This window comes from Carcharodon carcharias, chromosome 14 (assembly GCF_017639515.1).
Source record: "Carcharodon carcharias isolate sCarCar2 chromosome 14, sCarCar2.pri, whole genome shotgun sequence".
Taxonomy (NCBI): Eukaryota; Metazoa; Chordata; class Chondrichthyes; order Lamniformes; family Lamnidae; genus Carcharodon; species Carcharodon carcharias.
In genome coordinates this window covers 18,165,290-18,189,340 of record NC_054480.1, presented here as the reverse complement: position 1 = coordinate 18,189,340, position 24,051 = coordinate 18,165,290, and the positions used below count along the sequence as shown (strand labels likewise).

General features: G+C 45.0%; 1 protein-coding gene across 3 annotated transcripts in view; it reads right to left on the bottom strand.

Moving 5' to 3' along the window:
- Positions 1-24,051, bottom strand: part of LOC121287477 (protein phosphatase 1 regulatory inhibitor subunit 16B-like) — a 150,169-nt gene that overhangs the window by 9,505 nt on the left and 116,613 nt on the right. For all 3 annotated transcript variants that reach the window (XM_041205403.1, XM_041205402.1, XM_041205401.1), the window contains 4 exons: positions 10,855-10,979; positions 9,199-9,324; positions 7,388-7,463; positions 5,949-6,078 (listed from right to left, as the gene is read on the bottom strand). In XM_041205403.1, coding sequence (XP_041061337.1) covers positions 5,949-6,078; positions 7,388-7,463; positions 9,199-9,324; positions 10,855-10,979 — 457 coding nt within the window. The remainder of the gene's footprint in view (positions 1-5,948; positions 6,079-7,387; positions 7,464-9,198; positions 9,325-10,854; positions 10,980-24,051) is intronic.

Here is a 24,051-nt window from a genome sequence, read left to right as displayed (position 1 = left end):
AGTGGGATATGGAATATTTCACACAGGGGGTCGTTGTTCTTCGTGTGAGACTAAGGCATACCTTTGGGAAGAGTAGACAGTCTTATTTCGCATTCCACTGTTCTACAGGTGAGCCTGATGATGTTGATGGCCCTGGATTACATAGAATGACACAGAGTGACAATAACCTTTTTTTAAATTCTTTTTTTTTAAATGGGATGTGGGCGTTGCTGGCTAGGCCAGCATTTATTGCCCATCCCTCATTGCCCTTGAGAAGGTGGTGGTGAAGCTGCCTTCTTGAACTGCTGCAGTCCGTGTGGTGTAGTGCTGCTATGAGTACCTTTTCGTGAGACATTACTATTTGACCGTGAAGCCAAGTCAGATCCTGATCATATTTGACACACACTCTCACACACACACGCACTCAAGGACAGGTCTTTAGGCAGCGATGAGGATCAGGAACATTTGTTGCTTTTTTTCCCCCTCCCAACCTGGCGTCTGGAGCCCAGGCCAACTGTGGCCCTCACTGCTCAGCATCCAGACTCCACAGTTCCTCGAGTGGCAAATTAGTACACGGCCTTTACCCACAGAATTGGGAAAAAATATATTAGAACCCAGAAGGGAAAAAACAATAAAACTGGGAAATAAGAAATCTGGTCCGAACTGGTCTTGTACACCTTAAAATGGAGCACCAGTAAAATTGGGAAATAAGAGTACTGGTCCGAACTGCTTTTCCTTCTGGGTATAAAAGGGAAAGAAATGCTTTTATTTATATAGCTCCTTTCACAACCTCGGGATGTTCCAAATCACACTACAGCCAGTGAGAAAACACAACAGCCATTTGCGCACAGCAAGGCCCCACAAAAATCAATGAGTTAGCGATCAGATTATAGGACTTCTGTGATAATTGACAGCATTTTCTGTCTTTATATCAGATTATCAGCATCCACGGTAATTTTCTTTTGTTCTTGGCAACGTTGGCTGAGGGATAAATATGGGCCCGTGGGCCGGGGAGAACTTTCTTGCTCTATTTAGAATGATGCCATGGAATCATTTCCGCACGCGAGGGCAGATGGAGCCTCAGCTGAGCGTCTCATCTGACGGTGCAGTGCTCCCTTAGCCTGAGGTCTCTGGAGCGGGACTTGAACCCATAATCTTCTGACTCAGGGGCAAGTCTGTTGCTGGCTGAGTTCCCGACAGAGCCGACAATTATAAAAAGGTAGGTAAATCCAACAGTGAGTGATCATGTCAAGGAAAATCAGACACAGGGCATAAAGGTATCAGCACTGTTAACCTGACGGGAGGGGGAGATCAGCTACTTTGCTGCAGGAAGGAGGGGAAATGAGAGGGAGCATCATCCTCGGGCTGTTTCCGACTTACAACCTGACAGCTGATTTCACAGACCCCTGGAGACGGGCTGTCTCAGTCAAGGATTTTCCAAGGAGATGCCATTCGAACAAAGGGAAGAGAGATAATTTAAAGCAAGAGCAAATCCATTGAAAACATCATTCACCCTCCCTTGGGTACGATAAAGTGAAACCTGAATACTGGTAACACACATCCTGAAGTAGATTAAAGAGGCCAGACAAGTGATTAAAAACACACCTACCAGAAGCAATTTCCTCATGCGTAAAGTGGAAAACATCTCGAATAACGTGTCAGGGAAAGTAGCAGAGATACGGGATACGCAGGTGGTCTTGCGCACCGCTTGATTTCCATGGCCTCGATTTTTACATTTTACACCACCGCACCTGCCTGCTCCCCACCTCCACACCCGCACCTCCCCCACCGGGCGTTTTTGGCTTGGGGCATGTAAAATACGAGGGGTTGCAAGCCTTCCTGCCCACGCCCCGGCCCCATTCTCATAATATGGTGGTTGGGTGGATGCTGAAACCGGCAGGGAGCCCACCACTTTAAAAAAAACATTTAGTAGGTAATTGAGCTGGTTACCAAGCTAATTGATCCATATTTCATGCAGCCCATGCCATAAAATAGTCGGGCATAAGTGAGGAACCCGCTTTTGAACCTTCAAAAAATATTTTTGGCAAGGTGGGAAGGAAGGGAGGGGCACAGCATTTGGTGGAGGGCATGTGACCTTTGTGCCTCGGGGGCATCAACCCCCCCCCCCCCAAAAGATGTTACCCCCCCCCCCCACCTTTGTTGGTCCCCCAACGTGGTGTTCAAGGCTGCCCGCCTCCCCCACCCCCACACCTCCCTAGGCTATCCAATCTCTCCCCACCCTTAAAGCCTGGGACTTACCTGGTTCTGGGATCCATCAAAGTTCCTCGTGGAACAAAAACAGAATTACCTGGAAAAACTCAGCAGGTCTGGCAGCATCGGCGGAGAAGAAAAGAGTTGACGTTTCGAGTCCTCATGACCCTTCGACAGAACTTGAATTCGAGTCCAAGAAAGAGTTGAAATATAAGCTGGTTTAAGGTGTGTGTGTGGGGGGCAGAGAGATAGAGAGAGAGAGAGGTGGGGGGGGGGGTGTGGTTGTAGGGACAAACAAGCAGTGATAGAAGCAGATCATCAAAAGATGTCAACGACAATAGTACAATAGAACACATAGGTGTTAAAGTTGAAGTTGATGATATTATCTAAATGAATGTGCTAATTAAGAATGGATGGTAGGGCACTCAAGGTATAGCTCTAGTGGGGGGGTTTTTTTTATAATGGAAATAGGTGGGAAAAGGAAAATCTTTATAATTTATTGGAAAAAAAAGGAAGGGGGAAACAGAAAGGGGGTGGGGATGGGGGAGGGAGCTCACGACCTAAAGTTGTTGAATTCAATTTTCAGTCTGGAAGGCTGTAAAGTCCCTAGTCGGAAGATGAGGTGTTGTTCCTCCAGTTTGCGTTGGGCTTCACTGGAACAATGCAGCAAGCCAAGGACAGACATGTGGGCAAGAGAGCAGGGTGCAGTGTTAAAATGGCAAGCGACAGGGAGGTTTGGGTCATTCTTGCGGACAGACCACAGGTGTTCTGCAAAGCGGTCACCCAGTTTACGTTTGGTCTCTCCAATGTAGAGGAGACCACATTGGGAGCAACGAATGCAGTAGACTAAGTTGGGGGAAATGCAAGTGAAATGCTGCTTCACTTGAAAGGAGTGTTTGGGTCCTTGGACGGTGAGGAGAGAGGAAGTGAAGGGGCAGGTGTTGCATCTTTTGTGTGGGCATGGGGTGGTGCCATAGGAGGGGGTTGAGGAGTAGGGGGTGATGGAGGAGTGGACCAGGGTGTCCCGGAGGGAGCGATCCCTACGGAATGCCGATAAGGGGGGTGAAGGGAAGATGTGTTTGGTGGTGGCATCATGCTGGAGTTGGCGGAAATGGCGGAGGATGATCCTTTGAATGCGGAGGCTGGTGGGGTGATAAGTGAGGACAAGGGGGACCCTATCATGTTTCTGGGAGGGAGGAGAAGGCGTGAGGGCGGATGCGCGGGAGATGGGACCCCTTGTCCTCACTTATCACCCCACCAGCCTCCGCATTCAAAGGATCATCCTCCGCCATTTCTGCCAACTCCAGCATGATGCCACCACTAAACACATCTTCCCTTCACCCCCCCTATCGGCATTCCGTAGGGATCGCTCCCTCCGGGACACCCTGGTCCACTCCTCCATCACCCCCTACTCCTCAACCCCCTCCTATGGCACCACCCCATGCCCACGCAAAAGATGCAACACCTGCCCCTTCACTTCTTCTCTCCTCACCGTCCAAGGACCCAAACACTCCTTTCAAGTGAAGCAGCATTTCACTTGCATTTCCCCCAACTTAGTCTACTGCATTCGTTGCTCCCAATGTGGTCTCCTCTACATTGGAGAGACCAAACGTAAACTGGGCGACCGCTTTGCAGAACACCTGTGGTCTGTCCACAAGAATGACCCAAACCTCCCTGTCGCTTGCCATTTTAACACTCCACCCTGCTCTCTTGCCCACATGTCTGTCCTTGGCTTGCTGCATTGTTCCAGTGAAGCCCAACGCAAACTGGAGGAACAACACCTCATCTTCCGACTAGGCACTTTACAGCCTTCCGGACTGAATATTGAATTCAACAACTTTAGGTCGTGAGCTCCCTCCCCCATCCCCACCCCCTCTCTGTTTCCCTCTTCCTTTTTTTTCCAATAAATTATAAAGATTTTCCTTTTCCCACCTATTTCCATTATTTAAAAAAATTTTTTTTTTTAAATCTTTTATGCTCTCCCCACCCCCACTAGAGCTATACCTTGAGTGCCCTACCATCCATTCTTAATTAGCACATTCGTTTAGATAATATCACCAACTTTAACTTTAACACCCATGTGTTCTTTTGTACTATTGTTGTTGACATCTTTTGATGATCTGCTTCTATCACTGCTTGTTTGTCCCTACAACCACACCGCCCCCCCACCCCCCCCTCCACCTCTCTTTATCTCTCCGCCCCCCACACACACACCTTAAACCAGCTTATATTTCAACTCTTTCTTGGACTCGAACTCAAGTTCTGTCGAAGGGTCATGAGGACTCGAAACGTCAACTCTTTTCTTCTCTGCCGATGTTGCCAGACCTGCTGAGTTTTTCCAGGTAATTCTGTTTTTGTTTTGGATTTCTAGCATCTGCAGTTTTTTTGTTTTTAAAGTTCCTCGTGGGCCTGCTTGCAGTCCCATCAATGCCCACTACTCAGTTCTGGCGCTGCTGGACCTGCCAGCCAATCAGATTGCACACACAAGGTGCCCTCAGCCTGTTTTGCCTGTGTTATCGCTGTGCAGTGGGATTTTTTTTTCCTATATACTTCAGCTACTGGCCAACTCTTGTAACAGTGGGGGGGGGCGGGGGGAGCAAAACGCCCCACCCCCATGAAATACAACCCCATATCCAAGGAAGGATATATTTGCCTTGGAAGTGGTACAACAAGGTTCACTAGATTGGTTACTTGGATGGGAGGGTTGTCCAATGAAGAGAGGCTGAGTAGATTGAGTCCATACTGCCTGGAGTTTCGAAGAATGAGGGGTGATCTCATTGAAACAGATTCAATTCAGAAGGGCTTGACAGGGTAGATACTGAGAAGTTGTTCCCCTGGCTGGGGAATCGAGAACATGGGGGCACAGTCTTCGGATAAGAGGTTGATTATTTAGGACTGACGTAAAGAGAAATATCTTCACTCAGAACATTTTGAATCTTTGGAATTCTCCTCATTTGGGGGTTGCGATTGCTCAGTCAGAGTATATTCAAGACTTGGGTAGATAGATTTTTGATCTCTCAGGGAATCACGGGATATGGGGAGTGGAATTGCGGGATATGGGGAACAGGAAGGGAAGTGCAGTTGAAGTAGAAGGTCAGCTATGATTGAATTGAATGGTAAGGGGTTGTGTGGTCTGCTCATGTTCCTATTCCTTATGCTCTTATGTTCAAGATGCAGTTGCTAGCTGAGAGAACTAGAGCACCAGAGAGGTCGGCTTATGTAAGCCTAACTTCTGTTTCTCGTTGGTTTCTTTATGTTTTCCCCAGTGGAGCAGTGTCCAGTGCTCTCAACTGGAACATACGAAATAGCAACTGGAGTTGGCCGTTTGGCTTCTTGAGTCTGCTTTGGCAATCAATACAACTCCATCTTCCTGCACTGTCCCCCTATCCTTTAATCCCTTTGGCATCCAAAAATCTATTGACTTCTGTTTTAACTGAGCAGCCACAGCCCCAGTTCCAAGATTCACAAACCTTTGAGCAAAGAGATGGAAGGGATTATCCTCCTGCTTTGAGAGGATACATCTTGATCGAGCTGATTAGCAATTTAAGATCAATGGTTGTTCGCAACCAGCAATTAACGTTACTAAGAGCTATTTTAATATTACAACCAAGGACCAACTGGGCCCAGGAAAGGGAGAATCCAAGGTGACTGAGGAACCAAAGACTGTGACTTCCTTGGAAGGCAAAGTGCAGTTTAATCACTTGACTGAGTGTTGCCATGGAATAAGAGCTTTGATTAAAAGGCGCGCACATACTAACCCTCGGCTTCCAGCACTAGAGGTTCTCCTGCATAGAGATGACTTGTTCTTGCCCTGTGACTTCAGGATGTTTTCATGTTTATGCTTGAGCTGTCGAAGTGCAACCTTGAACTCCTCATCGTCACAGAGGTCTACAATGGAAATGTATCATTAGTCCACTTCAGACCAGTATAGCACAGCCCTGGATCATTTAAAGATTCATCTCAGGTTTTCTCCTTTCTACCTGTGCCATAGCTGAGTGGGCAGCTCTCTTGCCTCTGAATCTGGAGATTGTGGGTTTGAGTCCCACTGCAGATTTTTGAACCTACATAATTTCAGCTGACACTCCAGTGCCAGTACTATAGGAGCATTGCACTGGTAAAGCTGCTGTTGTTCAGATGAGATCATTCAGTCTCAGAGTGAATTATACCCCATGGGCCAAATTAGTGGTGCTGAAATCCACACCCCAGTGGGGAGGTGATGGCACAGTGGTATTGTCGCTGGATTAGTAATCCAGGGACCCAGGGTAATGCTCTAGGGACCTGGGTTCAAATCCCACTGCGGCAGATGGTGGAATTTGAATTCCAAAAAAATCTGGAATTAAAAGTCTAATAATGACCATGAAACCATTGTTGATTGTTGTAAAAAGCAATCTGCTGTTCTTACCTGGTCTCCAGACCCACAGCAATGAGGATTAAATTCTCTCTGAACAAGGGCAATGAGGGATGGGCAACAAATGCTGGGACTAGCCTAGCCAGTGACACCCACATCTCATGAATAATGTGAAATGATCATTCATCCCATGAATGAATAAAAAACGTCAGAATATACTTGCAAGTTCAAGATTATCTTATATAATAAGAGGTTAGAATCATAGGGCAAAATGTTACTAGTGGAGAGATCTGGCTGCCACCCAGCTCTTAAGGGGCTGCTTCCTGCCCGGCTTCAGTATGGTGGCAGGTGCTGGTGGCAGGACCTCAGAGGCAGTGGTGGGGAGGAGAAGACACAGGGTAAACTACATAGCTGAAGAAAAGCAAGAATTTCTGTTTGTTATCCTGGGCAGATTCCCATTAACCAAACAGTGGAGCCAAAAAAGATACTCGCCAGGCTGTAAGAAGCTAAACTCAGCCAATGAAAGTGCTCCAAAATACAAAAAGCAAAAGCATATCTAGAACAAGAAGACCAGAGAGAGCCAAAAATGTGACAGAGGCATGATTGATATTTTTAATTAATTTTAAACAGGAGTAAAGGGAGTGATTGTCATGATTAGTCAACAACTCCATTATATCATATCACTACCCAGGATGGTGGAAAATGAACCAGATAGATCTTTGTCTTTTTTGTTCTAGCAATAGCTATATTCCTATGAGAATTCAAGCCACGGACCCTCTCCTTGGCCTAGCCTTAATCTGTCTCTAGTTCAGCGAAGCAAATGGCGCCAACCTTACATCTGTGACTAACCAATTGGCGTCTCTTTCAAGTGTGTCTTGGCGTTGAGACTTGCACCATGAGCTGTCAGTAGTTCTGCGATTTGCATCTGCAGAGAGAAGGAAACAAAGTTTTTGGGTTTCAATAGATGAAAAACTATGACACTTTCATAATTCGCCTCAACTTTTCAAATCAGAGTTGTTCAATTATCCCTTGGGATAGTGTGAAAATTTATTTTCTCCTTATGCATTGCCATTCCTAGCACATTTATCTGTTTCATTGATGGTTATTAATCACAGCCTAAAATGAGCTCTTTTTAAAGTGGCTGTCTCTCTACTGCGTTCCACAAGACAGACACAAATGGACAGAATCACTGGCATGGGCACCCTCTCCTCGAACCCCAGCAAAGGAAAAGGTGCAAACCCCCAAGTGACCCAGTTTGGAAAAATCCAGGAGCTGCCCTTCACTCAGATTCACAGCCTCAGTTGGGGGAAATCTAGCACTTCCCAGTTAGGCCCCATTCTACCTCAGGTAGAAGACACTCTGGTACTTCCCATCTTAGTGACCTTGTTAGATGACTGATCTATATTGGTACTGCTCTTCCAGACGGAAGATAAGGCATGGTGGAAAATAGCTTGCAAGACGAGGCAGGTCCAAATGTAGAAAGAGATTGAAAATCAAACAGTCACATATTAGTCTTACTGTTGGTTAAAGCTACTATTGTACAGCTTCTCCTCATTTCAACTCTCTGGATCTCCCAAACCCATGCACCACGTTCTAGCTAAAGTAGAGGAGATGCAGACAGGAAACTAGTGACTGACCATCTATCAGTGCTATTCCACATCTGGTCACTAAGAAATGTGCAATAACAGACTGCCTTGTTCCCAGGTCAGCAATGTGCCACATCAGAATCTCAGACTCCAATCAATATGCCTTGCTGCCACTGTGCCAAGACAATGGTATTTATTCTCACCACATGGAATTGTACTTCAACAGATCACATCCTGTTCACTTTCACGGGTCTCTTGATCCAAGCGTAACTCCTAAAGGGATGTATTCTCATTACTTTGTGCTCAGCTGCACTCAAAGATGTTTGCCGAATAGATCTCATTGAAAGTACTCAAAACAAGCCCCCCGCTGATCAAAGAAATGCTGTGATGATTGTACATCAAATTGTAAATGATGATGGTGTGTGTGTGTCACTGCATTTGGGGAAGCTAACCTATTTTTTTCCCAGTTCTTCTGGTATAAATAGGTTAGTTCTTTAATTAAAGTTGAACAATTTTCTAGTTATTTAGAGCACTAATTGTCCAGGGATACAAGTAAAGGCCTCTTGATTTGAACTGTTTCTAAGTGGAGGTGGCATCAAGCATTTAGAATATATTCATTCTGAGTCAGAAGATTATTTGTTCAAGTCCCACTCCACAGCTCTGAGCACAAAATCTGGGCCGACGTTTCAGTGCAGCATGGAGGGAGTGCTACACAGTCAGAGGTGCCATCTTTTGGATGAGACATTAAGATGAGGCCCCGTCTGCTCCCTCGGTTGGTTGTAAAAAATTCAAAAGAAGGACAAAGGGACTTATCTCCAGTGCCCTGCCCAATTCTTATCCCTCAACCAACAACATTAAAACAGATTATCTGGCCATTATCACGTTGCCATTTGAGGGAGCTTGCTGTGTGCAAATTGGCTGCCATATTTCCTACATTACAACAGTACTTAATTGGCTGTAAATGGACATTCTGAGGTTGTGAAAGGTGCTGTATAAATGCAGTTCTTTCTTTTCTTCTTTCTAAGCAATGCACACACGAGGTACCAATGTCCCAAATTGTAGGCAGCAACTGACCTGACCCCAGCAAGCAGCGGCATGCAGTGGTTCCCAGCCATCCTGGTCCTTGATGTTTATCTTGGCTCCATGTTCAAGCAGCAGCTCAGCAACTGTGTAGTAACCGTTGGCAGCGACCACATGTAGCTGAGGGGGAGAGAAAAAGAAACCTTAAACAAACTGGTCACGGACCTACAAAGCAATAAGAGGATAATGATCCACATCAACTGCATTTTCTAGAAAAGACTCACCACTAGAATTCCCCACAGAGAAAAAAAAACAACAGGGAGGGGAGTTACATATGTAAGAGAAAGGGTTGCCTGCCTTGTGACATTTTCCTAAGGTAAAGGATTTTTTTTCATTCATTTCGCTGGCTAGGCTAGCATTTATTACCCACGTTCAGAGGGCATTTAAGAGTCAACCACATTGCTGTGGGTCTGGAGTCACATGTAGGCCAGACCAGGTAAGGATGGCAGATTTCCTTCCCTAAAGGACATTAGTGAACCAGATGGGTTTTTATGACAATCATCATCAGACTTTTAATTCCAGATTTTTATTGATTCAAATTTCACCAACTGTCATTGGTGGGATTTGAACCAGGGTCCTCAGAGCATTGCCCTATAAATGCTAGTTGTTGTTGCGTGACTCCACGTGTGGTGTTAAGTCACCAGAGTAGAATGTGACTATATTATGGGACAAAATGTACACTTAAAACATATTAAAGAGTACTAGAATTTATTATGCTGAAACATTCTCTGTGCGTTGCTGTCCTCATAGCCATTGAAGCCTCATGTTTTCAAGATGTTGCAAGTTGTTTTGCTCTGAGCTAATCTTCATTATGGAATGCTGCTTTAACACATGTACTTCATTTCCAAATTATGAAGGGCTTTGAAACCCAGAAAGCAAGTTTCAGACAATATCTTTAACAGCGGTGATCTAAAAGGTAACACCCACAAACTCCTGAACCTTAACAGCAAACCCTCGGAACAATGTCAAGCCAGAACCTAAGAGAGAACAGCTTAAAAAAAATGCAAAGAGGGACTGAGCATTGGATGACGGTAAGCTGGTAACACCCTGAACGATTATTTGCTCCAAACATTCATAAAGGGGGAGTATGGGCAATATGTATTCCATAAGAGGCAATGTCAGATAATTAATTTCAGAATTAATGTCAGATTTAAAAGAAAGTTGTGGATAGGCTCAACCAAACAAATGCTCTCGGAATATATGTTACTTTTTCCAGAATGTTGGAGAGGAGACGGACGAGACATGTATGAAGAAAGGCTAATGTGGTGACCACTTTCCACAAAGAATCACAAAACAGATCCAGGCAACAACAAACCACTGACCTTTAATTCAACATCATGCGAAAATCAGAATGCGTCTTTAAGGTCAGAATGCCTGCCCAAATGTAGGCTAACCTGCCTTAATAGCACACCGTGTTGACAATGTCTGTATTAGGATTGAGTATGATATAAGCCCATAAAGTTCAGGCATGCTCACCTCATATTTAGCTGATTTCATTCCTACAATTGTAAAGTTAAAACAAACTTTAAATGATGTTTTGAAGAGCATGACTTTGACTCCCACATTTGGGAAATGCTACTTTCTGATTCATCCAATAGCAGGGCTGGTCTTCAAAGTTGACCTGGATCAGATCTTGACAATCCTACTTACCAAGGTGGCTCCCTGCACGTCTCTTGCATTTAGATCAGTGCCGGTCTGAATACCCTCTCTGATGTCTACAATCATTTGCTGCTCTACTGCTGTACGGGTTTGGTCGATTTTCTCCTGAGTGATCCCTGAGCAAGAATTGAAGATGAAGGCTTGTTAATCCCCATCAGAAATCTCAGCAATCTGCCCTACATCTATTGCACCAAACCATGGAAAGACTTACAGGGAATCTGTTAACATTATGAATGTAATTTATTTTCAAGGCCACAAAGGAAATCAATAAGGAGACATTCTTTAAGCACATCCAGGAAATGGAAATAACGGGAGCAAAATATTTAAATCTGACCACAGTGAGAGCTGATTATAATTGATGACCATTTTTTTTTTTAAATATAGTTGTTACATGGCTCGATTGTAGAGTGGGAATTGAAGCGTTCCCCACAGCAGTTGAACAGGAAAGTTGTTTTGCCTTTGAGACATAATTATAGTTGGCCATCTGTTGTATACAAATGGCTGGAAGTAGTATGACAGAGGGGCATTAAAAACAGTATTGCTAAGAAAGAGACTTTTTTTGTCAAAGCTTTTCACCTTGCACTCATCAGGATAATTTAAGGGGAAACAACATATTTATACTGTATATGAGAAGAGAGTGCTGATTGGTTGGCAAGTGGATTCTGATGGGTAGAGGTGTTGTCATGGAGAATATACCAATTGATTGTGACTGACAGTCCAGGGTGTCCAGAATCCAGGACAATGTTTTGTCCAATCAGAATCAAGCTGCCTGGTTTAAATTTCAACAATGCTTGGCAGTTAACTGTCATGGGATGTGGGCATCGCCGGCAAGGCTAGCATTTATTACCAATCCCTAGTTCTCAAAGTGCATTTAAAAGCCTGGAGTCACATGTAGGCCAGACCAGGTAAGGACAGCAGATTTCCTTCCCTAAAGGACATTAGTGACCCAGATGGGTTTTTACAACAATTGACAATCGTTTCATGGTCATCATTAGACTTTTAGTTCCAGCTTTTTATCGAATTCAAATTCCACCATCTGCCGTGGTGTGATTCAAACCCAGGCCCCCAGGGCATTACCCTGGGTCTCTGGATTACTAGTCCAGCGACAATACCACTACTCCATCACCTCCCCCTGTATCTGTTACTTTAAGCTGTTCTGCCGCAACTGGTTGATAATTTAAGGCAAGCACAATATAAATATTTTTCTTCATGTTCGCTAATTTGTAGGTCTGGCATAGGAAGTAAACTTGGTAAATGTCATTCTGTTCCTCTCCTCCACCTTTAAATTCCCAAAGTCAGATTATACGCAAGAGCTGCATAGGAATTGGGTACCCAACTCTAGTTTTTGAAGGTTACAATCACCTCCAACCATCTTTCCCTGCCAGTCAAACAGCCTACTTTTCCATCTGCAATATTTTTACAATTGAAAAATAAAAGCATTCATGATTTTTCCTCCAGGACTTGCTCTCAGTAGTCTCTGTAATATAAAGGGTTAATGTTAAATATGTACATCAGTGAGCACATGACAAAACAGCATGGAGTGAGATAGTTCTATGTAGAGCCTCGTGCTAAGCCTGTACTGTACATAATTAGTATAATGTTCGATAAAATGTAGCGTTTATCAACAGGCATGCCTCCAGCGGTATCAGAGACTGGATCATGAAAAGCACCCTCTGAGACCCACAATGACAATAACAGGGTGTCCAGGGGATTAATTTTTAATTCCTGGAGACTGCAGGCCAATCCTGGAGGATTGGCAACCCTAATAGCACTGGCTGGTCTTATTTTTCCATAGGAATACATAGGGATATACAACACAGAAACAGGCTGTTCAGCTCAATCAGTCCACGCCGATGTTTATCCTCCACCTGAGCTTGCTTCCATCTTTTCTCCTCTAAAACAATCTATTTTTTTATGTCATTCACAGGATGTGTATTATGACACAGCCGATGGTAAAGGCTGAGTTGTTCAAATCCCAGAGGGAAATTTGAAACAACTGTCATAACGCATTTGAATTCGGTAGTAATAAGACCACCGAGTCTCAAAGGGTTTTTTATAAAACTAAATTAACCATTTACTAATATAAGATAGATTATAAGCACATATATATATCTACAAAATTACTATAATAACTACAAAAAACCCCTAATTAATATCTCAGTCAGACCCCGGTAAAGCAAGAGTAAAAAACAGATTTAAATAGACCCCTGGCAAAGCACACCCTGGACAGTCGCATTCAGAATGTGTTTCTCTCAGCTCTGGATCCTTGCAGATAGACTTGAGGCTCACTAGAGGCTTTAGATCTTAGAATCCCTCCTCCTTTTACCAACAGCCTTCTCTTCCTTTATACATATTTTCCTCTTTGAATGCAAATTCTCTTTGTCACTAGGGCCAGGATTTCTCGGTCAGCGAGTGGGGAGGGGGCGGGGCCCACTCGCCAACGTGTAAAATGAACGCCCGACGTCACCTCGCCCCATTTCAATTTTCAGGGAAGCGGGGGCTCAGCAGAATCAGTTGTACGCCTGCTGACCTGTCAATGGCCAATTGAGGCCATTGACAAAGTCGTTAAACTAATTAATGGACCTGCCCATCCAACCTTAAGGTTGGCGGGGAGGCCGGGACCTCGGGTGGGCATTAGAAAAAGCATGAAACCTCATCCACGGGCGGGATGAGGTTTCGTGTAGGTTTTTAAATATGTTATTAAAGTCTATTTAAAAGTGACGGACGTGTCCCAACTCATGTCACAGTGTCACATGAGGGGACCTGTCAGGGAAAAATTCTCTATTTTTCAGCTTTTTTATTGTGGAGCTGATCTCCCTGAGGCAGCACTCCCCCCACCACCCCCCCACCACCCCCACACCCGCATAGGGAGTGCTTAGTGCTTCCTTGTGGATGGGGGGAAAATTCTGCCCCAGGTTTTTTTTTAAACTTTAAATCTTTTAACAATAAAACCCTTTCATAATACCCACTTTATTGCTAAGCTTTATTGTTTCTGAGCTTCACCTGGTTAGGTGTAATATTTCACCCCCTCTTTTGAATGGTCTATTTAAAAATGCAAATTGCCCCCTTTACACCTGACCTTCTATTTCCCTATGTTTATCTAATTACCATTTCAAACCTACTTCCTCTAGACCAGCTGAATTTAATCCAATTAAGACACACACACAGACACCACTAAACTCTATTTTAAAATAACTTTCAATAACATTATAGGCATTATTGTATCTTCTTGATGTGTATGCCAGCCATTATTGCCCATTCCTAATTGCCCTCGAGAAGATGGTGATAAGCTTCCTCAGTAATTTGCTTAGACCACTTGAAAGGGCAGTTAAGAGTCAAACCCATTGATAGGGTGGACCAAATAAGGGCTTCCTTCTCTAGAGTGAAAAAAATAGGGTCTTTTTTAACAATAATCTGTTAATTTACTTCTGAGTAACATTGGTGTTAGAAAAAAAATGAATCCTCTAATTCCAGTGACTAATGTTGACGAGCAAGAGGCCTGGGGAAACCCGCTTGAAGCAATTCAAAGATAGCAACAGACTTTAGAACCAATTACTACTATAAACATTTTTTCTTTGTTTAACTCAGTAAACCAAAATTCCCATTAAACACATGAACATGATGGGAGAGTGGGGTTGGGAAGTGGTGGGTGGGGTGGTGGGGGGGGGGGGGGGGGGGGGGGGGGGGGGGGGTGAAGGTCAGGGGTTAGCACACTGCTCTTTAAACTCTGGCAACTGGATTCAATTCCGGACTAGACTGGTGGGATAAAAAAAAGTGTCCTGTGTTTGATTGCTTTGCAAAAGGAGTTTGGGTGATCTCATTCCAACTCCTGGTAGGCTTGGGCTCATCGAAGAAACAGTCCCTTATTCAGTCATTGAGAAGCTGTGGAAGGAAGATCTCCAGAGGAGATGAGGTCAGTGACCAACCTTATTCAGTATTAATTGGCAATCTTATTCAGAATGGCCACAGAATGGAAAAAAATTGTCGTACTGAAGCAATAGAATATGTTATCCTGGGATTGGGCTTGGGATATTTTGTTGGGAGCAGAGCAGAGCAGAGCAGAGGGAGGTTTATTCCACATCTGATCATGTTACACTTAATCTCCAAGAGTGCTTGACATTAATATTGAGCGTCTGATATAGAAAGGGCTCCATTCCCCAATGTTAGCATCCCCCATCCTGAATGTAAAATTCACCGATAACAAAATTGTAAATGAGTTTGAGAGCCTGCCAAGACCCAAAACACAAAATAAATTCAGTCATCAAGCCTCTCAGACAGATGTTTAAGGGACTTCTTGAATTCACAGACTCCACAGTTAGAAGATTTGCAGTGACTGTCAGCCATCATATGTATATGCTAAAGTAACCATCAGCAGCCAAAATGCAGGTTCTCTGTTTGGTCCAATGAAGCAGTTAGGAAGACACATGAGATGTAAGCAAATGGACATCGATATCAATGCTTCGCCAAGGCCCTAAATCCTCCTGAAACTCTACCACTATCAGCTCTCGAAACTGGCCTCGCAGTGTCAGCCACGGGTCAGTGTGTAGTATTCTCACCTTGGAGTCAGGAGTTTGTGGGTTCATGGCTCCACTCCAGAGGTTTGAGCCCAAAATCTAGGCTGACACTGAGGTGGCATTGTTGGAGGTGTCATCTTTCAGATGAGATGTTAAACTGAGGCCCCATCTGCCCTCTCAGGTGGATGTAAATGGTGCCATGTCAATTGAGAGTAGTAGAGTTCTCCCCAGTGTTCTGGACAATAGTCATCCCTCAAGCAACATCACTAAAACAGATAACCTGGGCAGTGGGATCTTGCTGTGTGCAAATTGGCTGCCACATTTCCTATATTACAGCAATGACTATAGGAAAGTATCTAGGTTAATCTCACAATCCTTTGCATGCGTATAATATTAATTGTGCCATCCCAACCCTCCAACATAGCTCTGAAGAAGAGTCATACGGACTCGAAACGTTAACTCTGTCTTTCTCTCCACAGATGCTGTCAGAACTGCTGTGATTTTCCAGCATTTTTTGTTTTAGCTTTACTTCAACAGAGCAAAGTTGTTTTAAGAAATACCTTATTGGAGTTCAGCGAAACATAATTTTGGGTAAATTTGGGTAAATTTTGTGCAGAAACTTGCACTGAAAGATCTTCTTAACCTTCCTTCCACCTGGCAAGAACCCAGATCAGCCAGCCATGCAGCAAATGATCTTAATTCAAAGGCACATGGATTTAAGTTATTAATTTATGAACCCTTCGGCTCATGCTATCAACAACTGCTGCTATTTCTAGAGAGGTCTAGCTCAAAACGTTTTTTTTTAAAATTCACGCAATGGTTTCTTCTTTGCCATGGAGGATTCTGGATAATGTGGCATCACTGAGGAACCAGTTTTTAATCCAGGACCTGCATAGTGGAATTTTCTACAATGTTTAGGCTCGGAAACCAGGTCAATATTTATTATCTTAGGGCAGGCCAAACAAACTTTTGTGGGAAATTACAGCACCAGTAATTAAAATAAATTTATAAAGGGTCAAGTTGGTTTCTCCTCTGCAATCAAAGATACATGTAGGCAAGGATTATATTCAGTGACAGAACTAATGTTCCATTCAAAATAGCAGCGGTTTGTATCTACGATGCAGTTTACTTTTTGGGATATGGAAACAGCTACTAGAAAAAAAAAGACCATAGCCAGAATCTCCGGGTTGGCATGTAGGGGCGGGCTCTGCTCGCCGACGCATAAAAATGACGCGCGGTGACGTCGGGCATGTGACCCAACATCACCGCACGTCATTCAGATCTTCAGTTCCGCGGGTGCGCAGCAGAGTTGGCTGCGCACCTGCTGAACTGTCAAAGGCCTATGAGGCCATTTAAATAGTAATTGAAATACTTAACTGAGCTGCCCGTCCAACCTTAAGGTCGGTGGTGGTGGTTGGGGGTTGGGGGGGGTGGGGGGGGGCAGACAAAGAGCCCAGGCGGCCTTCGCATTTATCATGAAACCTCATCCACGGGCGGGATAAGGTTTCACGAAGGCTTTTAAGCTTGAATAAAAAATTGATAAAATTCATAGACATGTCCCAGCTCATGTGACACTGTCACATGAGGGGTCATGTCTTAAAAAAAATTTTTTTTCTTTATTTTAGTTTGATTTTTTTAAAAACTAATCTCCCTGAGGCAAGATTGCTGCGCTCTTTTGTGCACGTGCGCAAAAGAGCGCAGGCCCTGACTCAGCCTACTCCCCCTGCCTGCACAGGGTGCACTCAGCACTTCCGGGGTGCGTGTCACGCTGGACGGGCCTTAATTGGTCCACCCACATAAAATGGCGGCGCGCAGCCAATCGTAGGTGGCGATCGGCGGTGCACCCGCCCGCTCCCACTTCCGTCCAGCCCCTCCCGACGGGGAGAAAATTCTCCCTCACGAGAAAGAGCCCGTGTATATTAATCTGTTGTTTAAAAATATTGCGACTTGGAGATTTCCCATAGCATTGGTCACAGTTGTGGACGAATATAAGCTCTCTCATATGGCTGTATATAGTGACAATACGAGTCCCAGGCAGAAATGAGATGATTGGATAATTCCCGCAACAAACACACCCGGATCCTGCACTACTGTAAATGGCTGGGATTAATTTTATGCACATAATTTGTATTATGCATCTACCCCCTACGCATCGCATTTTTCTGGAGAAATAATTCTGCTTTTATCAGGAAATTCTGATGTAGTTTCGATCATAAGTTCTGTTTGTTGTATCGCGTAGAGACTCCATTTACTATAACTGCTGTAAGGCCCACTCCACCTGCAACTCACTGGCTGACACAATGGTGTCAATACCCACATTGTACTTAAACAGAATGAGGATATAGCTAGGAGTGAAATTCAGGAACTTGCTCCACTAGACAACACCACCTAGTGGTGACAGTTGGAAACCGTTACAGAGAATTGTTTACATACAGAATTTCCATTCTAAAAGGGTTTGGGCGATGGAGTGGTGAAGTAACGCTGCTTATCCACCATAACACTGGTGGAAAACTTGCACTGAAAGATCTCCTTAAGCTTCCTTCCATCCTGGTGAGAACCGAAATCAGTCACCCATTCAGCAAATGATCTTAAGCCAAAAGCATAGAATTCAGTTATTAATTTATGAACCCTCAGCCCATGTTATCAACAACTGCTGGAAGAGCCAAGGAAACTATGAGGAATGATGTTTTATCCAAGGATTATGAGCACTTCTATTAAAATTGTGAATTTCTCCCCTTTCCCCTCCACTGCCCATGAATATTCATTCTCTAAATGTTTACGTAGGAAGTTGATGTAAAACCTGTGGCCAAAAATGCTGAAAACTGAAAGTGAGACAGGAACTGCATGTGATTTTTAATAATAGATAAAGACAGGTGTTGAATGCTGAAGAATGAAAATACAAACCTAATGAGCTGTCAAATTTGAATGAAAATTAAGTTCTATGCTCAATGTGTTAGCATTTGACACTGGAATAATTTCCTGGTGTCAGCATCACAAGCTTCCAGGTTACAGCCATCATTTAGGACTGAGAAAGGAGAAAAGATCATTTAGGACTGACACGAGGCGAAATTTCTTCACTTAGAAGGTTATGAATCTTTGGAATTCTCTACCCCGGTGGCAGGCACAGCATTGTCCGCGGCGTAGCTGAGCGCAGGAGCTTCCAGCCTCTGATTGGCCGACAGCTCTTGCTAGGCAAGACTTTTTACCCCTGGGGGTCTTGATTCCTTAGGAACTCCTACCACTGGCCGCGCCACTGCTAACTGGCATTTGGTTCAACAGACCTTCCCGAAGAAAGACAGCTTGGGCTTCTCGCCAGCTCTCTAGCTGGCAGGTGATACCCCTGACGCTTCAACAAGATCCTGCCCCCTGTTTCTCCCCTTCTGTGAAACATCAGCACTGTTAGTGTCAAACACTCAAGTTGGGATGGAACCGATTGCTGGGGTCTGATAATTTAACTTAATTCCTGTTACTGACAGTTTGCAATGGGGCCTCTTGCAGGCAAACTCTGACAAAATCCTAAAGAATATCAATGTTAAAATGTCTGGGGGATAAAAAGTATACAGTATCTCAACACCAAGTTACTAAAAGAATTGGCAGAAGGGCCCAAACTCTCTGATGTTAATTTTCAATAAACGAGATTCACAGTTTTGCAGCAAGAGGTCAAAACTGCTGTTAGTAAAGAAATGGGAGGTACTTGAGAAGCTATAAATTATAAATCTGGTATGCCCAACCTTTCCTGACAGAAGGAATTACTGGAATGTTTACCATTACATTCCTCAAACTGCACAATCCTCTTCTAAAAATATATTAAAGTATCTTCTTGCGGGATGGGGGGCTGGGGGTGCAGGTGGGTTTGTATTGCAAAAGTCCCAATGACTATAGGGTTAACTCTTAGAACAAAAGGCACAATTTCTTTCCATCCATATTCCCAACTAACCCTGCCTCTCTCTTTGATTTCCCTTGCTGACTCCTCTTTATTCCCCCTTGTCTCTTCCATTCCCTTTGCCTTCCTCAGCCTCCCTGTCTTTTTGGTTCACTCATTCATAGGGGGAGATGGTGGCATAGTGGTAGGGCTAGGAATTCAGAGGCCTAGGCTAATACTCTGGGCACATGTGGTTCAAATCCCACCACGGCAGCTGGTGGAATTTAAATTCAATTAACAAATCTGGAATATGAAGCTTGTCTCAGCACTGGTGATTGTGACAACTAGCATTAATTGTTGTAAAAACCCATCTGATTCACTAATGTCCTTTAGGGAAGGAAATCCTACTTTCTTGGCAGAAGGAAACCTGCCATTCATACCTGGTCTGGCCTACACGTGACTCCAGACCCACAGTAATGTGTTTGATTCGTAACTCTAGCAAGCCACTCGGTTAAAGGGCATTTAGGGATGGGCAACAAATGTTGGTCTGGTCAGTGACACCCACACCCCATGAAAGAGTAAAAAAAAATCACAGGATGTGCTAGCATTTTATTGCCTACCCTTAGTTGCCTTTGAGAAGGTGGTAGTGAACCTCCTTCTTGAACTGCTGCAATCCACATGGTGAAAGGTACTTTCACAAGGGAAGTCCAAGATTTTGACCTAGTGAGGATGATGGAATGGCGATATATTCCCAAGTCAAGATGGTGTGTGACTTGGCAGGGAGCTTGGAGGTGGCGGGGTTCCTGCTGAACCTACTAGCCTTGTTCGTCTTAGAAAATACAAAGTTAGAGCACAAGATTTCACAAACAGGGCAGAGTACCGTTGTTTTTAATGATCTATCTTAAGAGTGAAAGGTTGGAATGAGGGTGGAGGGGGGGGAAAATCAGTTCATGAAGTGCACAACTTTATTAATTTAATCATTCCAGGCACAACCTCTCCCCCTCCTCCCCCCACATCCAGAATATCTGGACAGCGTCTAAGACCCAAAACTCTAGTGTTCGCTCCCCCTCACACATTGGAAAAAAAATCCATTAGTGAATTCAATCTGTCTTACATAAGCTGAACAGCAAAGTGAAACAGAGATGTGACTCTTATAGTTTTGCCAAGAAGGGAGAGTCTTTGCTTGGAATATACTGGAATAGTGTGTACAGTTCTGGGCCCCAAACTGTAAAAAAAAAGATAGAGGGAGAAAAGATTTACAAGCTTAATACAAAAACTGAAAAGTTATGATTTTCAGGAAAGACTGAACTGGCTGTAGCTCTTTTCTCTAGAAAAGAGGATGTGAATGAACAGATAGAGGTCTTTAAGATTGTGAAATGGCTTGATAGGGTAAACGTAGAAAAGATGTTTCCACCTGTGGGGAGTGCAAAACCAGGAGCCACAAATATAAAAACAAAAAAAACTGCGGATGCTGGAAATCCAAAACAAAAACAAAAACAGAATTACCTGGAAAAACTCAGCAGGTCTGGCAGCATCTGCGGAGAAGAAAAGAGTTGACGTTTCGAGTCCTCATGACCCTTCGACAGAATTTGAGTTCGAGTCCAAGAAAGAGTTGAAATATAAGCTGGTTTAAGGTGTGTGTGTGGGGGGCGGAGAGAGAGAGAGAGAGAGAGAGAAAAGTGGAGTGGGGGTGTGGTTGTAGGGACAAACAAGCAGTGATAGAAGCAGATCATCAAAAGATGTCAACAACAATAGTACAAAAGAACACATAGGTGTTAAAGTTAAAGTTGATGATATTATCTAAACGAATGTGCTAATTAAGAATGGATGATAGGGCACTCAAGGTATAGCTCTAGTGGGGGTGGGAGAGCATAAAAGATTTAAAAAAAAATTTTTAAAAATAATGGAAATAGGTGGGAAAAGGAAAATCTTTATAATTTATTGGAAAAAAAAAAGGAAGGGGGAAACAGAGAGGGGGTGGGGATGGGGGAGGGAGCTCACGACCTAAAGTTGTTGAATTCAATATTCAGTCCGGAAGGCTGTAAAGTCCCTAGTCGGAAGATGAGGCGTTGTTCCTCCAGTTTGCGTTGGGCTTCACTGGAACAATGCAGCAAGCCAAGGACAGACATGTGGGCAAGAGAGCAGGGTGGAGTGTTAAAATGGCAAGCAACAGGGAGGTTTGGGTCATTCTTGCGGACAGACCACAGGTGTTCTGCAAAGCGGTCGCCCAGTTTACATTTGGTCTCTCCAATGTAGAGGAGACCACATTGGGAGCAACGAATGCAGTAGACTAAGTTGGGGGAAATGCAAGTGAAATGCTGCTTCACTTGAAAGGAGTGTTTGGGTCCTTGGACGGTGAGGAGAGAGGAAGTGAAGGGGCAGGTGTTGCATCTTTTGCGTGGGCTTGGGGTGGTGCCATAGGAGGGGGTTGAGGAGTAAGGGGTGATGGAAGAGTGGACCAGGGTGTCCCGGAGGGAGCGATCCCTACGGAATGCCGATAGGGGGGGGGGTGAAGGGAAGATGTGTTTGGTGGTGCCATCATGCTGGAGTTGGCGGAAATGGCGGAGGATGATCCTTTGAATGCGGAGGCTGGTGGGGTGATAAGTGAGGACAAGGGGGACCCTATCATGTTTCTGGGAGGGAGGAGAAGGCGTGAGGGCGGATGTGCGGGAGATGGGCCGGACACGGTTGAGGGCCGTGTCAATGACCGTGGGTGGAAAACCTCGGTTAAGGAAGAAGGAGGACATGTCAGAGGAACTGTTTTTGAAGGTAGCATCATCGCAACAGATGCGACGGAGGTGAAGGAACTGAGAGAATGGGATGGAGTCCTTACAGGAAGCGGGGTGTGAGGAGCTGTAGTCGAGGTAGCTGTGGGAGTCAGTGGGTTTGTAATGGATATTGGTGGATAGTCCATCACCAGAGATTGAGACAGAGAGGTCAAGGAAGGGAAGGGAAGTTTCAGAGATGGACCACGTGAAAATGATGGAGGGGTGGAGATTGGAAGCAAAATTAATAAATTTTTCCAAGTCCCGACGAGAGCGTGAAGCGGCACCGAAGTAATCATCGATGTACCGGAGAAAGAGTTGTGGAAGGGGGCCGGAGTAGGACTGGAACAAGGAATGTTCCACATACCCCATAAAGAGACAGGCATAGCTGGGGCCCATGCGGGTACCCATAGCCACACCTTTTATTTGGAGGAAGTGAGAGGAGTTGAAGGAGAAATTGTTCAGCGTGAGAACAAGTTCAGCCAGACGGAGGAGAGTAGTGGTGGATGGGGATTGTTCGGGCCTCTGTTCGAGGAAGAAGCTAAGGGCCCTCAGACCATCCTGGTGGGGGATGGAGGTGTAGAGGGATTGGATGTCCATGGTGAAGAGGAAGTGGTTGGGGCCAGGGAACTAGAAATTGTTGATGTGACGTAAGGTGATGTAAAGTCCCAACCGCTTCCTCTTCACCATGGACGTCCAATCCCTCTACACCTCCATCCCCCACCAGGATGGTCTGAGGGCCCTTAGCTTCTTCCTCGAAAAGAGGCCCGAACAATCCCCATCCACCACTACTCTCCTCCGTCTGGCTGAACTTGTTCTCACGCTGAACAATTTCTCCTTCAACTCCTCTCACTTCCTCCAAATAAAAGGTGTGGCTATGGGTACCCGCATGGGCCCCAGCTATGCCTGTCTCTTTATGGGGTATGTGGAACATTCCTTGTTCCAGTCCTACTCCGGCCCCCTTCCACAACTCTTTCTCCGGTACATCGATGATTACTTCGGTGCCGCTTCACGCTCTCGTCGGGACTTGGAAAAATTTATTAATTTTGCTTCCAATCTCCACCCCTCCATCATTTTCACGTGGTCCATCTCTGAAACTTCCCTTCCCTTCCTTGACCTCTCTGTCTCAATCTCTGGTGATAGACTGTCCACCAATATCCATTACAAACCCACTGACTCCCACAGCTACCTCGACTACAGCTCCTCACACCCTGCTTCCTGTAAGGACTCCATCCCATTCTCTCAGTTCCTTCGCCTCCGTCGCATCTGTTCCGATGATGCTACATTCAAAAACAGTTCCTCTGACATGTCCTCCTTCTTCCTTAACCGAGGTTTTCCACCCACGGTCGTTGACAGGGCCCTCAACCGTGTCCGGCCCATCTCCCGCGCATCCACCCTCACGCCTTCTCCTCCCTCCCAGAAACATGATAGGGTCCCCCTTGTCCTCACTTATAACCCCACCAGCCTCCGCATTCAAAGGATCATCCTCCGCCATTTCCGCCAACTCCAGCATGATGCCACCACTAAACACATCTTCCCTTCACCCCCCCATCGGCATTCCGTAGGGATCGCTCCCTCCGGGACACCCTGGTCCACTCCTCCATCACCCCCTACTCCTCAACCCCCTCCTATGGCACCACCCCATGCCCACGCAAAAGATGCAACACCTGCCCCTTCACTTCTTCTCTCCTCACCGTCCAAGGACCCAAACACTCCTTTCAAGTGAAGCAGCATTTCACTTGCATTTCCCCCAACTTAGTCTACTGCATTCGTTGCTCCCAATGTGGTCTCCTCTACATTGGAGAGACCAAACGTAAACTGGGCGACCGCTTTGCAGAACACCTGTGGTCTGTCCACAAGAATGACCCAAACCTCCCTGTCGCTTGCCATTTTAACACTCCACCCTGCTCTCTTGCCCACATGTCTGTCCTTGGCTTGCTGCATTGTTCCAGTGAAGCCCAACGCAAACTGGAGGAACAACACCTCATCTTCCGACTAGGCACTTTACAGCCTTCTGGACTGAATATTGAATTCAACAACTTTAGGT